This window comes from Trichoplusia ni, chromosome 9, assembly GCF_003590095.1.
Source record: "Trichoplusia ni isolate ovarian cell line Hi5 chromosome 9, tn1, whole genome shotgun sequence".
In the NCBI taxonomy this organism is placed as follows: Eukaryota; Metazoa; Arthropoda; class Insecta; order Lepidoptera; family Noctuidae; genus Trichoplusia; species Trichoplusia ni.
The window spans coordinates 12,812,181-12,830,515 of NC_039486.1; the positions used below are offsets into that span (position 1 = coordinate 12,812,181).

Sequence of the window (18,335 nt, forward strand, 5' to 3'; positions counted from 1 at the left end):
GGGAACTCACGGGAAATGGTTGCAGTAAAACCACGTTTATTATGAGACAAACTTAGACCTGTTGCACCACAAACAATAAAAAATTGTAACGTGCCACAGATAATAAAGACTCACCTATGTCACAATCGTTTTCATCATCATCTTCATCAACGTCATTATCAGCCCTTGCAACACTGCACTTCATAGAGCAACACCTTTTTCTCGCCATTTCTCCCGTGCCAGCCTCATCCATACCATCTAAACATTATCATCAGCAACCCATACTCGTTCACTGCTGATCATAGGCCTCCCCAATTGCACACCATCGAGATCTGTCTTCGGCTGCTCGCTATCAAAACATAGTTTACATATATTTCTATATCTTTATAACATGCTACTTTGTCACCAGCTCACACGTCAAGGGTCATCAGAATCATCGGACTCGGAGAGTTCGTCAGGCGAGGAGGAGGCGGGCGGCGTGGACAGCGCGGTGGGGGAGGACGCGCGCGAGACTCACGCCGGCGCAGAGATCTCCGCGCTCGTTAACTACGTGCAGCCCGTACACTTCAGCTCCTTCGAGAACTCAGAGAGTGAGTAACTGCTCAACTTATTTGCGGTACTTCATGCTTTTTGTTGTAAATAACAAACTTATGAAATGACAAAAACTGCTTCAAATAATACGTTAGCTACGTATTGTATTATATTGATGTTTCAGTTTCAGTGGGACATTCATAGGCTAGTATTATTATTACTATGATTTACTTTAGGATTTTCCTAATAAATGTCAAAATCATAGAATCCAACATTTCTGTAGAATATTAATGCTAATTCACAAAACTAATTTTGACCGTATAGGAATATTGTCTGGAATATTTTTAATCACATACCTTTTTCCTGTATTGTCAGAACCTGAAGACAATAGACGATCTTATAATTTAGTTACAAAAATGATATTAATTAACTTTAAATGTGAAATAATGTTTAGAAAAGAACCGTTTCTACGAGATGTCTTCGTTTGATGAGAAACAAGCCACGACTCTGCTGAAGGAGCGCCCCATAGAGTTCGTGAACTACAACAAACACCAGTTGTCGCGAGTCTATCCCGCGGGAACTCGCTTCGACTCCTCCAACTTCATGCCGCAGGTAAGACAGATATAAATATTTCGATTCTCGATTGCTTCATAGAATACATTATTAAATATAGATTTTACTACTTTGTAATAAAGGTGACAATACTATCAAGTTCTCCTAAAGTATTGTATTTAAACGTATTTCTGTAATAATCATTTTTCTCCAGGAGAAATATATTTTTGTTGGTTTACCTTCGCTATCGCCAAAGATAACATCATCTATAAAATTAATTAACACCTAAGAGGCCATTTGTTTATGGCTTTATTAATAACACACTACTAGAACAAAGGTGATATTAGAAGTTACTTTAATTTGATACTCCTATTTTGTTGGATCAAAACAAATACAATGATCGTTTAAAATAAACGTTGTCATACAGTTTCAATAGAGTACTTAGTTGTAATAGCCTTTTAGTACGATTAGTATATCGATTTTTAATCGGCTACCCAATTGTACAAGTATGGGAAATAAATTGGTTTTATTATCTTCCAAGAATTTATATACATTACCTGTTATATTTTTAAATCTAATGAAAGAGACATCTAATAACATAAACGTTTCATTTACGGATAGATAAACAATAAAATCAGAGGCTCTACCACCACGTCTTAAAGCAATATTACTGTGATTGTTGAAGAGAGACAGCGCAATACAACAAATTGCGCCATCTCTTTTCCGCTCCCGCAATAAAAAACGTGGTTGTTCACCCCCTGTTGTTAAATGGAATGACTGTCATTATTTGTTATTATTTTTTATAGTCTTGTGACCATGGAATGACTGTGATTAGAATCGCAGTCATTCCATGATCACAAGACTATAAAACCAATTACAGACGTTACCACGAGCTTTGTTACACTATTAACTTATTTATGTGCACGGATAGCCAAGTGGTATGAGTCTGTCTTGTTAAACCCCCCTCGCAATGCAAGGATTATAAATTCTATAGGACGAAAAATGTTTACATAAAAGATGAATAAATGTTAATTGTTTGCAAAACTTAAGTAAAACAACTAAGGAGAGCTTTGTACATTTTATGCTATGTTGTGTTTTTTTTAGTATTTTTTGTAAATTATCCAATAGATAAATGAATAATTAAAACCTATACCTCTATTTTACATACAACGTTTTAAAAATTCTGCTTTTGTCAGGTTTTCTGGAACGCTGGGTGCCAATTAGTCGCGCTCAACTATCAGACGCTCGATCTGGCGATGCAGCTCAACCTCGGCACGTATGAGTACAACAGACGCTGCGGGTATCTACTCAAACCTGAGTTTATGAGGAGAAAGGTAAGACATGTTATGATAAATACATTAACTGTCTATGGAAAAGACTCATCTTGTATTAATACTCCTTTAAATCATGTGAGATTTTTCCGATTTTAAAATAACAATGCAATTTTAGTCCAGTACCATCTTTCGAACTCATGTGTGGATTGCGAAAAAAATTCTTTATAATTTAGTATTTAGCAAAGCAGGTTTCTTTATCCCAACTGCCTTGGTTGATGGTAATGGTTTCTTATGTCGTTTATAGTCATTCATGTATACGAATAGGTTATTTTTATGTTATCAAAAATCGTGCATTACAATATTTACAATAAAGTAATGATTCCGTGATCGATACCCTCAAATTGTATTGAGTATCGAATCGAAATGATTGTTTACAAAACATCAGTGTTTGATTCATTACCACGTATTATTTACTCCGATTTGGTCCATTTTCATTCTGTTTACGTGATACTCAATTTCTGGTGCAAAATGTTTCATCTATTTTGGGTGTTTTGCCAAAATCAAGCAAACTAAAGATTTAATGCCAATTACACTTATGAACTAGTAATGAAATGTGTTAACATCTGATCTTTGTTAGATGTTTCGTTAATCTTTGGATGATGGACCTCGTGAAAGATGTACATGAACAAAGGAATGGTTGTTGATATAATGAGTAGTGGAGATGAATGAAATCAAAGTACGCTTTTCGCCAACACTAGCTGTTGCTAGTTGTCTGATAGCTATTCGAAAAATTACGTTATTCAAAGCATGTGCAAATTTGGTAAAACAATAAAGTGATAGCGGCCACCATATTTAATTTTAAGCCGACTTTAAAAAGGATGACATTCTTAATTCGGATTTTTTTTCTTTTGTTACCTCTGAACTTCGGACTGAATTAACGAAATTAATTCGCTTCCATACATTTTTATCAAGTTTGGCTCAGGAATTTTAATTCTGAAAAAAAGAAATACTCACTTTTTTATTTTAAAATAGTTCAGATACATTTTATAGAAACATCTACAATATCAATCACCATTCCAGGATCGTCGTCTCGACCCTTTCGCAGAGAGCACAGTAGACGGCATCATAGCCGGTACGCTATCCGTGACGGTTCTCTCCGGTCAGCTGTTGACTGACAAGCGCTGCGGTACCTACGTGGAAGTAGACATGTTCGGTCTACCAGCTGATACTGTGCGCAAGAAGTTCAGGACGAGAGTCGCTCCTAATAACGGGATCAATCCCGTCTATGGAGAGGAACCGTTTGTGTTTAAGAAGGTAAGCTATGAGCTACTTTGTGATTGTGATTTGGGAATTTGAACCGTAATGCTTTAAACATAAGGGCTACTATTCAAGCAAAACCGTTTATATTCAAAGAGCAAAGCCAATTGTGATCTCAGTAATTATAAAAACTAACCGTAATACTATAAAACAAAATTTAGTTTTGACTATAATATTTATATTTGGGGGAAAAGAGGCAGTTGGTTTTAAGCGGAAAAGTCTGCATTTTAAAAAACAGGAATCCGTTAACTGCTTTAGTCATGAAGAATAGCAACCGCACTGCCTTAAAAATGGATATTCATGCCCAACTTAGATGTTTGAGCAGCCCACTTCACGTCATTAGGTAAATTATCCACATAATAATTAGGTAAATCGACCTTATTGTTACTACACTAGAGACTAATGTCGGATATTTATCTGTAACGACACGTTATTTGGCCTGAAATTATCGTTATTGCTTTGTAAGTTAAGATTAATGTGTACTTTTTTTATTTGTACTGACGTTAATGGTGTTAAGGAAAATCAATCTTACGTGTTTAAAAATAAAGGTCAAAGTCACGCTTTTCTCCCGACCAATGGCAGCTAATTACCGTTTAATTTGTGACTTTAATGTGCGTATTATGGTAATAATTCCCATAGGTTTTTTATTCTAACTTTCTATAAATAAGGGTTTAACCTTGTGTCATTGTAAAGTACAAATTATGTCATAATGATCTAACAAACTTAATGTTATAAAACCTCCATAGTTATACCACTCTTTTTGTATTTCAGTAACTGTATTTATGTTTATTCTTTTGGCCTTAATTTCAACTCTAGTTATTCGTAATCATATACAATCAGCAGATTAGATTACCAAATCGTGACATCTGAGTCTGAAAATATTAATTTTTGGGTTGTTTTATTTTAATGCCGCTTTTCCGATACGATCTCATTCAGTGTTATGTATTCGATAATTCCAAATTACTTTTTGGCTTTTGATTGATTGGAATTTCCGATAAGTCGTCTAAAAACTGCATGTGCGTCAAAAGCTCGTAATTGCAAACGTAAAAGTTGTAAAAACAAGGTACTAAAATAAAATCGTCGAATCTATTGATGTGTCCTAAGAAGATGGAACCTATGAAATTACATAAGACATAGGTATACACTCTTTCTTGAACTCCTCACAGTACTTTTCACTTGATATCCTAAGAGCTAAATATAAAGTATACATTAATCAATTCAGACCATTTTAGAGCTGTTAATCACGTTCTAACAAAAGGAATTCCAAAAATACCTTTTTGCAATAATATTGTAATCCTCAACATTCATACGGGTTCTCTCTCTTTGAGTCGCCACATGGCTCGCGTCACTGCCACTCTTGTTTACACGTCAATCGAAGCGGCGCCGACATAATGCCATCAGACGGTAGTACTGTAGTTGCCAGATAGTAACTACTGATTGACTTTACAGCAATTATAAATGTGGGAAATGCGGATAATAAGTTTGTCAGTAGGATGTTAATGAGATTAGGTCCTTTGTTTGGTTAGATTTTCATTAAGTTGGATGAAGATTTTTCTAGATATAATGTATCTTCTTATTTATTAATTGGGTTACAAACAAAACACTAGACCTTGCGACAGGCTTAGAAAGAGAGACTCGCAAGAATCTGCTAATGTGTTTCTGTTTGGCCCCGACGGAATGGTGAAGCATTCCAGTGGTTTGTTAAAAGTGAGAGTTCGGCACACCCCTTCGCCTTCCCCAGGGCGAAGGAAGTCTTTATGGATTTCCACCAGTCGTGATAGGATCACAGATCAAAGGCTATATTTTATATTAACATTTCAAAACTGGCCACTGTTAGCTATAAACTGGGATTAAAGAAAGGAGGAAAGGTACAGCTTTACCTTGATTGGCTTTGTTCTTGATTGAGTACATTTTGTTGTTTTGCTAATTAACAATCCTTAGGCCACCCGTTCAGCGTTTGAGCTATTGTTACGCGTTACTATAATGGACAGTAAACTTCAATACCTTCAACTAACATTTACAAATAAACAGTTCCAAATAAACAGTCAATACAAAGTGCATATAAACGTTCCAATTGCTTGTCTAATAGTTAATACGAATGCAACACGGTAAACGATCATTCACCTATACCCATAAATTACCATGATAAATATCATATTTACGATTCGAATACAAATTTCTATTATTTGACAGCACATAAATCGTGAACCGGTACTCTGCACGACTTTAATGTACAGACATTTATTCACGTGCACAAACAATGTCTAGACATTTATGACAAGTGGGTATTTACTTCACGTATATCAACTTTACCATAAACTGCCAAAATTTATGCATAAACCAATTTTTGTAATATGATCATTATTATTATCAAATACAGTTTAACGAAATTTAAAGTTCATTTTCTGCAAAAAAACTTAGTTAAATTGTAATGGCCAGTAATTGAAATGTCTTCGGCATTCAATGGCAACGTTTTTGTAACAAGCATGTAATACTGTATTTCACAGCCATTTGCACAGTTCAGTTTTTCTACAATAGACTATTAACCTTGATTCCGTTTGTTGATACTACCGATTCCGTGTATAATAGACAAAACCGTTTAAAACCTTTTAAACGGAGGGCGCGAGGTGACGTATGCCGTATGTTTTGTACTCAAAACTTTTTCATGATATAAATTGTTGGTTTTTAGTGTCTTAGTCATTGTTTTGGCAAAGATGGCAATGAATGTTTGAGATATATGATGTTTAGTTTTCCTTGTAAATGACTCACTGTAACTTTCTAGATTTATGAGAAAATATTATGCCTTATTATAATTTTGAAGCATTAGTTACCGTGTTTAAAAAAAAATGAGTCTTACTCGTTTCTCTATCTACATCAAATATTTGCAACAAAAAAATAAAAAAAATCTTTCTTATAATAATCTCGGTCTTATAATGAAAGCTTATTTAAACTCTTTACTTATTATTCTTTCTTATTACAAAAATCGTTCTTACAAATACAATAGAGCATCAAACTTATGGAGGCTCTTCCTAAAGTATTCATGTTAGAGACAAAACCCAAAATACACACCAAACATTTTCAATATGTTTGTACCAATGCTATGAACATTCTACAGGTGGTCTTACCCGAGCTGGCGATGATCCGCATAGCGGCTCATGAAGAGAGCGGTCGTCTTGTAGGGCACCGAGTGCTGCCCGTCCTGGGGCTGTGTCCCGGCTACCGACACGTCAACCTTCGCACTGAGCTAGGGCTGCCGCTACCAGCTAGCCTGCTGCTACTTGTTGTAGTCAAGGTACGTTGATTGTGAGATTACGGTTATGCAGAAACTAGCTTAAAACCCCTTAGCAATGAAATTACAAGTGAGATTAGTGAGACTTAGCGGCGTATGTTAAATCGTAGAAGTTAATCGAAGAAATTGCAAAATCTATCTACTAAGTATGGAATTGTAATTTTAAATGTTAGAATATGAGCGTTAAATTCCTTTGTTTATTTTCCGTTTTTTTTTATTTATTTTTTCCAATAGCTGGCTTACATTTATGATAGGTTAGGTGTAAGTTTCTGTCTTGAAGCTACTGGACGAAAAAGCTTCTACCATATAAAGTGAAACCGCTACGTCTTTTTATTTTCAGTGAATGTATTGTAGGCGTATTAAAAATAAAGTCTCTACGCATGATTCTCATTACTATGAAGAAGACCCACCATCAGCAAAGGGGAGACGAGACAGTTCGAGTTTGGCGTTACTTGTAAAGTCCAGTCAAGGCATTTCACAATTTCACATGTCCGAAAATTTTTGGATGTCTGACCTGGCCTTTAGAAGAAATATCAACGCAGATTCGAACAGATATTGCATGGTTTAGTGCTAAAATCGAAATAAAAAAGGCAAGAAAATCCTAGACGTTTATTTCGTGTTGTGTAAATTATTAACCTTTGTTCGTCTTGTCTAATATTGAAACTGTGCTTCGAAACTTCGGGTAACGTGCACTTTACTGTCGTATTTTTAGGGCTGAGAGTTAAGTAGGTTTAAGACTCGTTCTCGCTTCCTGTATGTGTTAGTAATCAGATGAATCTATAAAAACTCTAGAACTTTGTTGTTTTCCAAAAATTAACATTTTTCTGAAATTTTCCCGCACTTAAGAGAGTTCTTCGGTTTATGGGTTCGTGGGGGTTCTCTTTTTGTCCTGTCACCTCATTGGTGTATAAAAACCCTTGATGCACTGTTCCGAACAATAGTTGTCATTTAAACTTTTTTCAACACATCGTCGATAAAAGCAAACACATTTTTGAGACATGAAATGTGCTCCTTGGGTTTTTATATATCAACGTTTTTACAAACACCAATTTATAAGCAATTAATATATGTTACACCAGGACTACGTTCCGGACCGGCTTTCGGAGCTAGCAGAAGCATTAGCGAACCCCATAAAGTACCAGAGCGAGCTGGACAAGCGCGAGCACCAGCTGGCCAAGCTCACGGAGGACACGGACGTGCCCAGCGAGGCCAGGCCCGAGCGGCCCGAGCGCGCCGAGCGACACGAGCGACACGACGCCAAGCGGAACAACGTGCAGCCGGTACGATACTCACTCTAACATTTGTAGAAGTAATACGTCATCATACATGATGAAAAGCAAAGGATGAATGATTTCAGATACAAATTAACAGCTATAGAAAATAATGATTTAATGTTTATTTTAATTCCAGAAAAAATATTTAACACCAGTCGTGTCTTGTAATGAAAAACGTTTTATTACGAATTTATGTGCCGACTTTTGTCTTTCCTTGCATTTTTCATAAATTTCTATTTCTCCATAATATTTGTAAGTTTACTTTTAGATAAGGGCAGAGGATGCTCCTGAAGGTAGTCCTCTAAAAGAAGCCGTTTTGGAAACTAAGAAGCTTATTGAGAATGAAATAGTCTCGTCACCAGTACCTGTGAACGACAAAAACTCTCATGGTAAGTGACAACAATTCTGTATTATTGTGTTTATATTATAGCTATTGTAGCTGTGATGCTGTTTCCTTAACAATTTTGCACTTTTTAGTGCGACCAACTTGCCTGTACCATTTTTTATCAAACCCACTGTGTCCTACTGCTGGACATAGCCCTCCCCAAATCCTTCCACGATTCTCTGTTCTGGGCCACATAGAACCAGTCCACCAACCTGATATTATTATTATTAGTACCCATTTATGTTACTCTATCAAGTTGCTCATGTGGTCATAAAAACTCTCGTTCTCTACTTTCAAGTGGAGTTTATTCCGTCTATAAAATAAAACTTTATTGTGCTATAAATAAAGTATATATTTCAGTGACTGCTCGAGTCTAATACCTCCTTTTAATTTTAGAAACGGAGAGCAAAACCAACGGCACGTCAGACGAGTCGCTAGCGGAAGCGCTTGAAGCGCTCCTCTCACTGAAGGTGGTTCGTAGCAAGCAGGAAGACTTGGCTCGAAAGCTGGACGCCTTGAGACGTAAATACGATAAGGAGAAGAAACCCGCCACGTCCAAGTTCTACGTCAGTAATGCTAAGAAACAACTCCAGAAACGACTGTCTACGAAGAACATGTGAGTGTTTTTTACATGTTTATTAATATGTTATGTTGGTTGAATTTGAAGGGACTTTAAAATAATCAAAAGTCGACAATTTTTGTCATCTTTGTGCTTTTTGCGACATAGCTGACATAGCACACGTAACGAACTGAAGAATAATAGGCATCATTTTTCAAACTTTTAGTGTCGGTTACCTACTTTTGGTTCTTCATCGTTAACTTATACGGGATCGATACATGTTTGGTAAAATTATTCTTAATCGTAGGATACTCGACGTAACTATTCGTACACTGATAAAACATACACTATGCCGACTTGACGTATGTAGGTAACTATCGCCCCTTTTTGTTTCTTTGTAAAGGGGGGGAATCCTCATGGTCACCCACTCCCTCGGGGGAGGAAATGGGTAGTATCAGATTTTTACTGACTAATCTAAACCGCCATGCTACGTAATCCGCGTTTTTGTGTCGGTTCGTTGCAATCCTTCATACACCGACCGCAGACTTCCAACGGCCAGTGGTGTGGGCCGGTGGATATATCACAATACGAGATAGTGACCCATTTTCTCGTGATGTGGAGGCCGACGTGCTTCCTCGTCCGGGCCTCCTCGCCTCATATTGGGACCACATCCATAGCACCGAATGTGGCCCCGCCGTGCCCAGAACCCTAGTCACGGTGGGAGTAACTATCTGCCTCCCCGACCCCGCCGGCCGGCGGTGACGCAGGGGCGGCGGCGTTGCGAGCGGCGAAGCGGTACCTTTCAAACTGAACTAGATATGTACTAGACAACATCATAGAATAGATGTAAATCGCGGGAACTAAATCATTGCCCTATCTCTTACGTATTATTCGGTCGAGGTTCATGTATTGCGAACAAAGTATTAAGTTAATTTTTTGACAGCATTTTCGGTTACGATACGGTACGGTACGATGACCGCGCGTCGAGAAACTTTGCGAATTAGCTGATTGAGGGTACTTTTTAGTTTTTTTTTCATTACCTTTTTAAAAGGCTAAATAGTGACTTTCGTTAAAATATTATTGATAAACGCGAACAAGTTCTATCTTTTGATTGGCAAACGTTTTCTTTCATATGAACGCGCATTAACGAAATACATAATTGAGTTAGGCGTTTTTTCCTCTATGTAAGTGTCTAAGACAAGCAATGTTGTGTGCAGTACGGAGCCTGTGGGCGGGGCGGAGGAGGGCGGCGCGGGCGGCAGCGCGGGCGCGGAGTGGCTGCAGCTGGAGCGCGAGCTGCGCCTCAAGTGCCACCACGCCGTGTACGCCGCGCTCGAGAAGCATGTGCGCCAGGACCAGCACACGCAGATGAAGGCGCTCGCTGTACGTACTCACACACACACACACATTATTCGCAGAGAGACGAGCTCGTGGTACCGACACACACTACTATGCCCTCTTCCGCTGACTTCAGCTGCTACATAGCACGAATCCTACTCTAATCCACTCACAAGCTAGCGATGCGTCAATCATGTCACATTAGGTAAGTGTTGAATGTCGCTACTCACACAGCAGACGTGTGACCTGCAACACGATGATGATAGTATACTGCGGGGTCGAAAAGACTGTGTGGCATCCTATATGTAGTTCGACTTGATTTTGATTCCGCATCCCGAACTGGCACATGAAATATTTCGAATAATTTCTTATTGTTTATTTTTTAGGATGCGTTAGAAGTAGACAAGAAAGAAATATTAACTAGATTAGCAAATTCACGGAAGGAGGACGTAAAAGCATTAGCCAAGAAGACAAACAGAGATAAGGATGAAATCAACAGAATAAAGCGAGAAATACATTCTCAGGTAAGTCTTATACTGAAAAAAAAATTCATCAAATTTTGATATAGATAAAGTTTTTTTAGCCTTAACATTCTTAGATATAGTTTACCACATTTTCGAGATGTCGCTTGCTAGCGTACTATTGCGGTATCAGTACGTCGTGATCGCATGCAGGCTGCATGTGCGTTATACTGCACTCCATACTTTTCCCGCTATTTGATGACATGTTATTGCGTCGTGTGTTGGTGTTCGAGCTTGTGAAGTAGGAATCTCTCCTGACACGTGTTACGTTGTAGAGTGTGGAGCGCGGCGTGGCGGAGTGTTGCCGCCTGGAGCAGAAGTACGCCGTCAAGCGGGAGCAGCTCGCGCGGGCACACGACCGCCTGCTGCAGCTGCTGCTCAAGCGTCGCGAACAGGTACACTGGCTAATTACAGTTTGAGTCAATTTTAGATAATAGGCCGATTTGAAACAGAATGTCAAGTCATTAGTGCGTCGATAAGCTTGCGTCGGTGCCAGTTTTCAGCGATTGACTTTCCCCCCTTTTTTCCTTAAGAAAACATCTTTACTGGCTCTTTTTCAAGAGAAATTTAGCTCCTGTTTAGTTTTGATTCTGAATCTAGTTAGAGTGAATGACTTTTGTCGGCAGGACCTGCTGGAGTTGGAGCGCATGTGTGGCGAGGCGGGCGAGGGCTAGAGGCGGGCGCGGGCCGCTCGGAACTGTGATATTATCGCCTAGGGAGAGCCGCACTGGCGCCAGCCGCCCGGGCGCGCTCAGACCTCCCGAATAGCGCGAATATTTCTCGACTAACCTTAAGATTGTCCTCGTAATGAACCTACTCTATCATAAGAAGTGTGTCTTGGAGTCTTTGTATTGCTGCATTTAATTGAATTAGTCGATAGCGGTTTGCATGTTGTACTAACGCTTCCCCGACGTCGAGTGTGACGCGCCGCCGGCCGCGCCCGGCTCTATACATATCTAATGCACAACATACTGGTTTTCAGAGGGTAATTTATCTCGTACCTAATTATTTCGTACAATCTCACTAATAGATCTTCCTTTATATACATGTATGTAGGTGTAGCTAATATTAATTCCATATACAGTAAAATTTAAATTATTATGAAATTGATTCTTATGATGGTTATTCCAATATTTTCTGGTTAGTGAATGCGTTTCGAAAGGCGAGAGTTTAAAAATCTATTGTTTATTATATTCAAAACACTTATAAAGTTTATTCATTGATTTATTGGAATTGATATAAATGTTTTGTAATGCACTCGTTACAAATTAGGTACGGACATAATATAACACGTGCGTTTTACATTTTAATTGTCACGTTTTAATATATTAATTGTGGAGCTTACCCTGTGTAGTTAAGTGACAGTTAATACAATTCGGGTTGAGGAAATATAATAAACCTTTTTTAATCTGTGATTTGTCGTAAAGGATATAGATTAGACATACGCACTTACTTATCAAAGTATTCATCTGGTCACTAAGCTACACCGCGTGCACCATCCGTGTAGTGTTTATAAGTACCATATATTATGTATAACGGCTTATTTTGCATTGTTTAATCGTACTAACAGATGTCAGTAACAGTAGGTTGTAGAATTAACATTCCATTTTTTCGCTTAGTCATTATATGCCGTTAAGTCTGCGTTTACACTTGAGGTGCGTAGCGAAGAATGTTTTAAGAAAAATAACGAAATTTTTCATTAATAAAAGCGTCAGTAGTAAGGCTAAGTAAAAGAAGCTTGGTAATAAAAATAAAATCTTACGCTACGCACTTTTGGTGGAAAAGCAGTTTTATAGAGGTATTAGTTATTATGGGCCATTGCACTGATATCTGATCTAGTGGTGAAACTCCAAATATGTTTAGTCAGTCTCGAAAGACAAGTTTCAAACACAACTATTATAGACAATACAATTTAGAATTTAATAGATAGTTTAATAGTACACAAGCAATAGTCGGTAAAACAGTTAACCTTTGAATTGTAGAAAAGAGTTCATAGTTGGCGGCAAACTTTTTGCCGACGACTTTCCAAGTGAAATAATAAATCAATATAATTCCAAAAATAAAAAGTATCGTGCCAATAACAACACCATCTAAGATATTTAAGTTACAATTCACTGCCAATAGTATTATCAAAGGCTTGTGTCTTGTACTAGCAGCCTTAGACGAGCCTCTAGTAGTTAGTAGCTCCGTTCGATGGTTCAACACAGATCTTATGTACTTCCAAACGTATTGAATAAGGATTTTAATATTAATAATGAAAATTTTAATATCATATTTCGTTAAATAAGTCTTCCCTTTATTTCCGAACGGCCCACATTCTGTTCGAAACTAAATTAATTATGTCTGTATTTCTAATTGAAATTGAGCTGTTAATACTGATCTAGTATTAAATATTTATCATTAAACAAGCGGGTTTTATATCCAATAAGTCCGTTAATTGATAAAATAGTGGACTAAAGTGAAACAACAAATTTTAATGCACTTGTTTTCTTGAACAAGACAAAATTGATTTAGTTTGTGGGCAACAGAATCGTAGCAATATCAATAGTAATCAGAATAGAACGCTTCCAATAGTGTACGAGTCACGTGGCTTCATTAGTGGAATATGTAACTGTATTACGGGTTTTATTTATAATATAGGGTGTTTTATTCAATGGTGCTTCTTCATAGGCTCAAAGTACTTAAATATTACTGAACATTACCACTTAAACTTGGTAGCGAGTAAGGTTTTGAATCGTCACAATTTCGTTTCTTGTTAAAGTTTAAATTTGTTCACATAATAGTTAGAGTAGATTAGATGCAGATGTAATAATAATAATTTTCAATAATATAGTCTCCCCTGTAGTGTTTTCTAAATGTTTCATTTTTGCGAGTCGTATTGTTCAATAAGTACCAGCAATAATATATTATAAATAGTGTTTACATCCGTCTCCTCTAAACGAAGATTGCAATAAATAATATTACGATATTCACTACTTTACATAGGTTTAAGGAGATTGCTCGCTTGGACACGTTTTTGTGCCCCTTTTCATGGTAACACTGCCTCAAGTCTTGTGTGCTTGGTGTCGCAAATGTGTCCAAGCGAGCACATAATGTAACTCGATAGTGCAATATTAACTTATGACTCGGCTGTTGCTAATACACTGACTTATGCACTTTCCGGACCGATTTTTAGGGGATATCTATATTTAGTAGTTGCCAAAATTTAGGTAATTTTCAATTAGTATGATAGAGTTACGGCAATCTTGCAGTACAATAGTTTCATGCGATTTTCGATTTTGGTCCATTGATCGATATTTAGATTTCGAGTCTTGACTATACTTGCCTTGTCATCCATTTTTGAAGTATGTCGTGCCGTGGATGCCTTTCTAAACTAACTAACTTCTAGGTAGATGAAAACTCACTTGATTTTTCTTTGATCAGATAAAACAGTATGAAATGAACTTACAGTGTTTCTTTGTTTTAGTGTCAAAATGTACACGCTCACGGCACGATGAACACGATATATATTTTTATCACTGGTGGTCAGTGACAAAGAGAGTGGCCATTATTTTTATTATATTTATCAAAATGTTTTCTGTACAAAAATACTAGTTATCGAATAAGTGCCATGAATGTAATGATTTTTCGGTCCCATGTATTTATTAACTTTTAAACCTACTTTATAATACATTTATTATTGTTAAAATTAAATTTTAGATGCTGTTAAGATTATTTGTGGCGTCGTATGGAGATGATTACTGAATGAGATTAAGTAAGAAGCATTTAAAGACAAACGTAACATTAACTTTAAGATAACTGATTGTACTAGTGTGGGGCCGGTACTGACGTCACAAATAATCTCAATTTAAAACAAGAAAGTAAAAAATGGAAACAGGGAACCTCTACTATCTCTCGACTATATTTATTGATCTGTCTATGCTGTAACGTATGTATTTGACACAATAGATGCTAAATTTAATATAGAGAAATGTGAGGTTATATCAATGTGTTTAGATGTAATACTATGGATGTAATATAGATTCCCATTGGAAACTTGTGATGATTAGGTTCGTAATGTATAGGCACTTCACCGGTAGCGAGGAGGATGGCTGAGTGTGACCTAGCTTGGTAGCATTCGTTTAGACGACAACCTGATGAGCTTATACGCGGCACTACGTCGCTTTATATGAATTAACTGTTACGTCGGAAATGCACGAGTGAGGATACACACTGTGAGTCGGTAGCTAGTCTAGATTCTGTGGTTAATACACGTGTTTGTTTTAGTGTTCAGCTGTAGGCACATGGGATTATTTAGAGTTCACATTGTCAGATACAGTTGACTGTAGTGTTGTTATCTCAGCACCTTGTTCGTGAGTGATTGCGCCACGCCTGCTGCAGTGTGAAGGCAGATTACACCTGCGATCACATTGTTCAGGTCACGGCTACACTTGTAAGGTTAGAAAGCAATAGATCTTTAATATGGTTCATGTAAAGGCAGCATTTTTGAATTAATCTCGATTTTACCGTTCTCCCTACGTCCACAACTATTTTAGCGAGTATATCTCTTCTAATGACCCGATTTTGGCATTGTTATTCCCGTTCGTTGACACAAATGATTGAATTAGACGTAGATATAATAATAACCGTGTAACGAGTAGATATACGGATGTTTAAAGTGAAACACGACTTGTTCTTGCCTTGTGTAATTAAATTATTGTCTTTAGGTAAGATGTAGGTCACGTATGTTATGGAATTATAACCACAGCATCTTCGCACTCGTATTGACCCTTATTTCACGAAAGGCCTAAGCTTTTTGTTACATTTAAATTTCTAAAGGTTTATTCGCAATCGTTAGCGTATTTTTCGATTTGAATCGTCTCATTGCCCTCGTATAGTGAAACTCCCGTAACTTGGGTTAGACGACGTGCCCCAAAATTGCCCTAATATTTTTATATAAAATATTTATTGTCTATTTAAGAGTATATTGATATATTTTATTCTAAATTATATTATCTGTCCTGCTTTAAATATTTATTCGTGTAGTAATCGCTGTGGTCTTGATGTTTGGCTACATTGTATAATTAATACCTATTCAAAGTTCGTGTGATTCTGCCAACTAGACGTAAGGGTTATCTCGTAGTATTTAATATTGTAATCCGACTGCAGCTTCGACGGCGTGATGTGTGGTACACAGATGATTCTACGTAGGATAATCTTGGAAGCTAGGTTACACTAAAACTTAGTTGTTAAGTCAAACTCGTATACTTGTTACATTTTATATTGACTATTTATTTATTGAAGAGTTATCTGATTATATTTATTGTAATGACTATATCTCTTAGACTATTCTACTGTTATACTTCGAGTGATGTTAGTTCGCGAGCTAAGCTGCGATGAGAAATATATTTAGTGTTCTGTAGCTGTCGTCATCTTGCTTCCAGCGAGTTCCGTTCTCCGTGCGGGTACAGAGGGCGCTGCGTGCGTGTGTTTGTAGTTGTGTTCCTATACTTGTATTCTCGAAGGACTTCTCTTCAATTGCTTCGAATTGTTTGAGGACATGTTCGTCTTATTTGCTCATACTTTGTACTGAATCTACTCTCATCGATCCTTCCTGCTTAATGCTTTTTATACTTCTTATAGTTTTTCGATGTTATACATTGACGATTTTTAGACGTGTTTACATAGTTCTCGTACGGTTGCGGTTTGATTTTGTATTAACGCTTTATTTATACAAGAGTTTATTAACTATATTATTTTATTTTCGCTCTTTTCACACTGTTATGCAGATTACAGACTAACCTATATTTTTCAAGCTGATTTTAGAAGGTATATTTTTGATGTCGTTTCCTAAATGTTTACAAATTTTAATTATATCTACTGTAATGTGTAGACCATGTAATGTATCGTCTAACGCATTATGGAGTCATGCCGTTGTAACATTAATATACCTAGTTACTAAGGATAGGTATGTACTATGACTCCGCTTGATATGTTTTGTATTATACTTACCGAGTTTTTATTGTCTGGCTGGAAAATCACCCACTTTAAATGTTTGTATAAACTTAAGTATTAAAAACAAGCTCAGAAAAATAATTCCTACGTATAACATTAATTTGTTGTGCACAGAATAATTAAACAAACAAATATTATAACTACAAGCTTGGAACTGTATTTTTTAACATCCAGACACGTTGTACAGTGGACCAACACGGTGCAACAGTAAGTAATAACTACAGCTTGCAAAAATGAACCTTAACCATTTGACATAAAGTTCGTTTTAAGGTCAAAAAACTTTTAAATCCATACTTGTGCAAATATGATCAAGCGGAGTTAATTCAAGTGATCGGCACATTTCTTATGATCTACTTAATAAGCGACGCTAGTAGCGGGTTGTGAATATTATGAGAGCTAGTTGTAAATGTTTAACGTTCGAAGCTGCAGTGGATGTCTGTGTTAGGGAACCTGTGTCGCTTCCCACGGGAGAGCCGCCCGACGCCGAGGCTAGTACTTGGATGGGGCATTACAAACTATTTTATCGTATGCAATTCTTTTTTATATTCAAGCATCGCCATTGAATTTGAAAATTTGTTATATCTATCGTAAAACTTAATTACAGGCATGGTATACATTAAAACTTAAAAAGATATTCAACTTAATATCGGTGTACCTATCTTCATGTATTTTAGATGATTGATGATAATTCATATAGTAGTTTGTAATGCCGTATCCAAAATTCTAAGATTTCGGCGTTTGATATATTATATGTACTAGAAAATATACAGTAATTGGTACAGTTCATAACAATTGATACATAACACTATGTCGCTTGATTTTAAATACAAAATAGATCCGATCTATGTATTTGTGGTTCGTAAAGCTCTTATTTAACATTTAATTTGATTTGTGATACAAATAACCATCTATATTTTTATTATATTTCTGTAACACCATAACAAATAGAAAATATTTTAAATCAGCTATATTATTATAATCATGTTTAAAATCGAAACAAATTATTTATTTTACGATGTTAAAGCATTTTTTAATTGTAATGAGTCATGTCTTGGGTTCAGACCTGTCATAGATATTAAGTAGAAAACAAGGGATTAATTTATCCACTTTTTTAGTATAAGTACCGTTTTGTGATCTTAGGTTTTTAATTTATAAGCTGTTTTTGCGTTATCACTTAGTTGGTAGCTATGTTCTCGAAGGTTACAATTATCCGCCATTTTATGGACATTGAAAGTTTTCTGTTGCACTAAACTTGTGTCATAAACGCTTTATTATAATTCGGGAATAACAGGTTTACGCCATTTGAAATTTTAAGACATTTA

The 18,335-nt window shown here is 36.6% G+C and overlaps 1 protein-coding gene across 1 annotated transcript in view; it reads left to right on the forward strand.

Annotated features, from left to right (window-relative positions):
* Positions 1-17,945, forward strand: part of LOC113497125 (1-phosphatidylinositol 4,5-bisphosphate phosphodiesterase classes I and II) — a 46,803-nt gene extending 28,858 nt beyond the window's left edge. The window contains exons 10-21 of the mRNA XM_026876515.1: positions 389-569; positions 965-1,122; positions 2,259-2,396; positions 3,417-3,650; positions 6,769-6,945; positions 8,022-8,222; positions 8,485-8,605; positions 8,998-9,217; positions 10,378-10,543; positions 10,885-11,022; positions 11,295-11,414; positions 11,646-17,945. Of these exons, the coding sequence (XP_026732316.1) occupies positions 389-569; positions 965-1,122; positions 2,259-2,396; positions 3,417-3,650; positions 6,769-6,945; positions 8,022-8,222; positions 8,485-8,605; positions 8,998-9,217; positions 10,378-10,543; positions 10,885-11,022; positions 11,295-11,414; positions 11,646-11,693 (1,902 nt within the window). The 3' untranslated portion in view covers positions 11,694-17,945. The remainder of the gene's footprint in view (positions 1-388; positions 570-964; positions 1,123-2,258; positions 2,397-3,416; positions 3,651-6,768; positions 6,946-8,021; positions 8,223-8,484; positions 8,606-8,997; positions 9,218-10,377; positions 10,544-10,884; positions 11,023-11,294; positions 11,415-11,645) is intronic.
* The last annotated feature ends 390 nt before the right edge of the window (positions 17,946-18,335 follow it).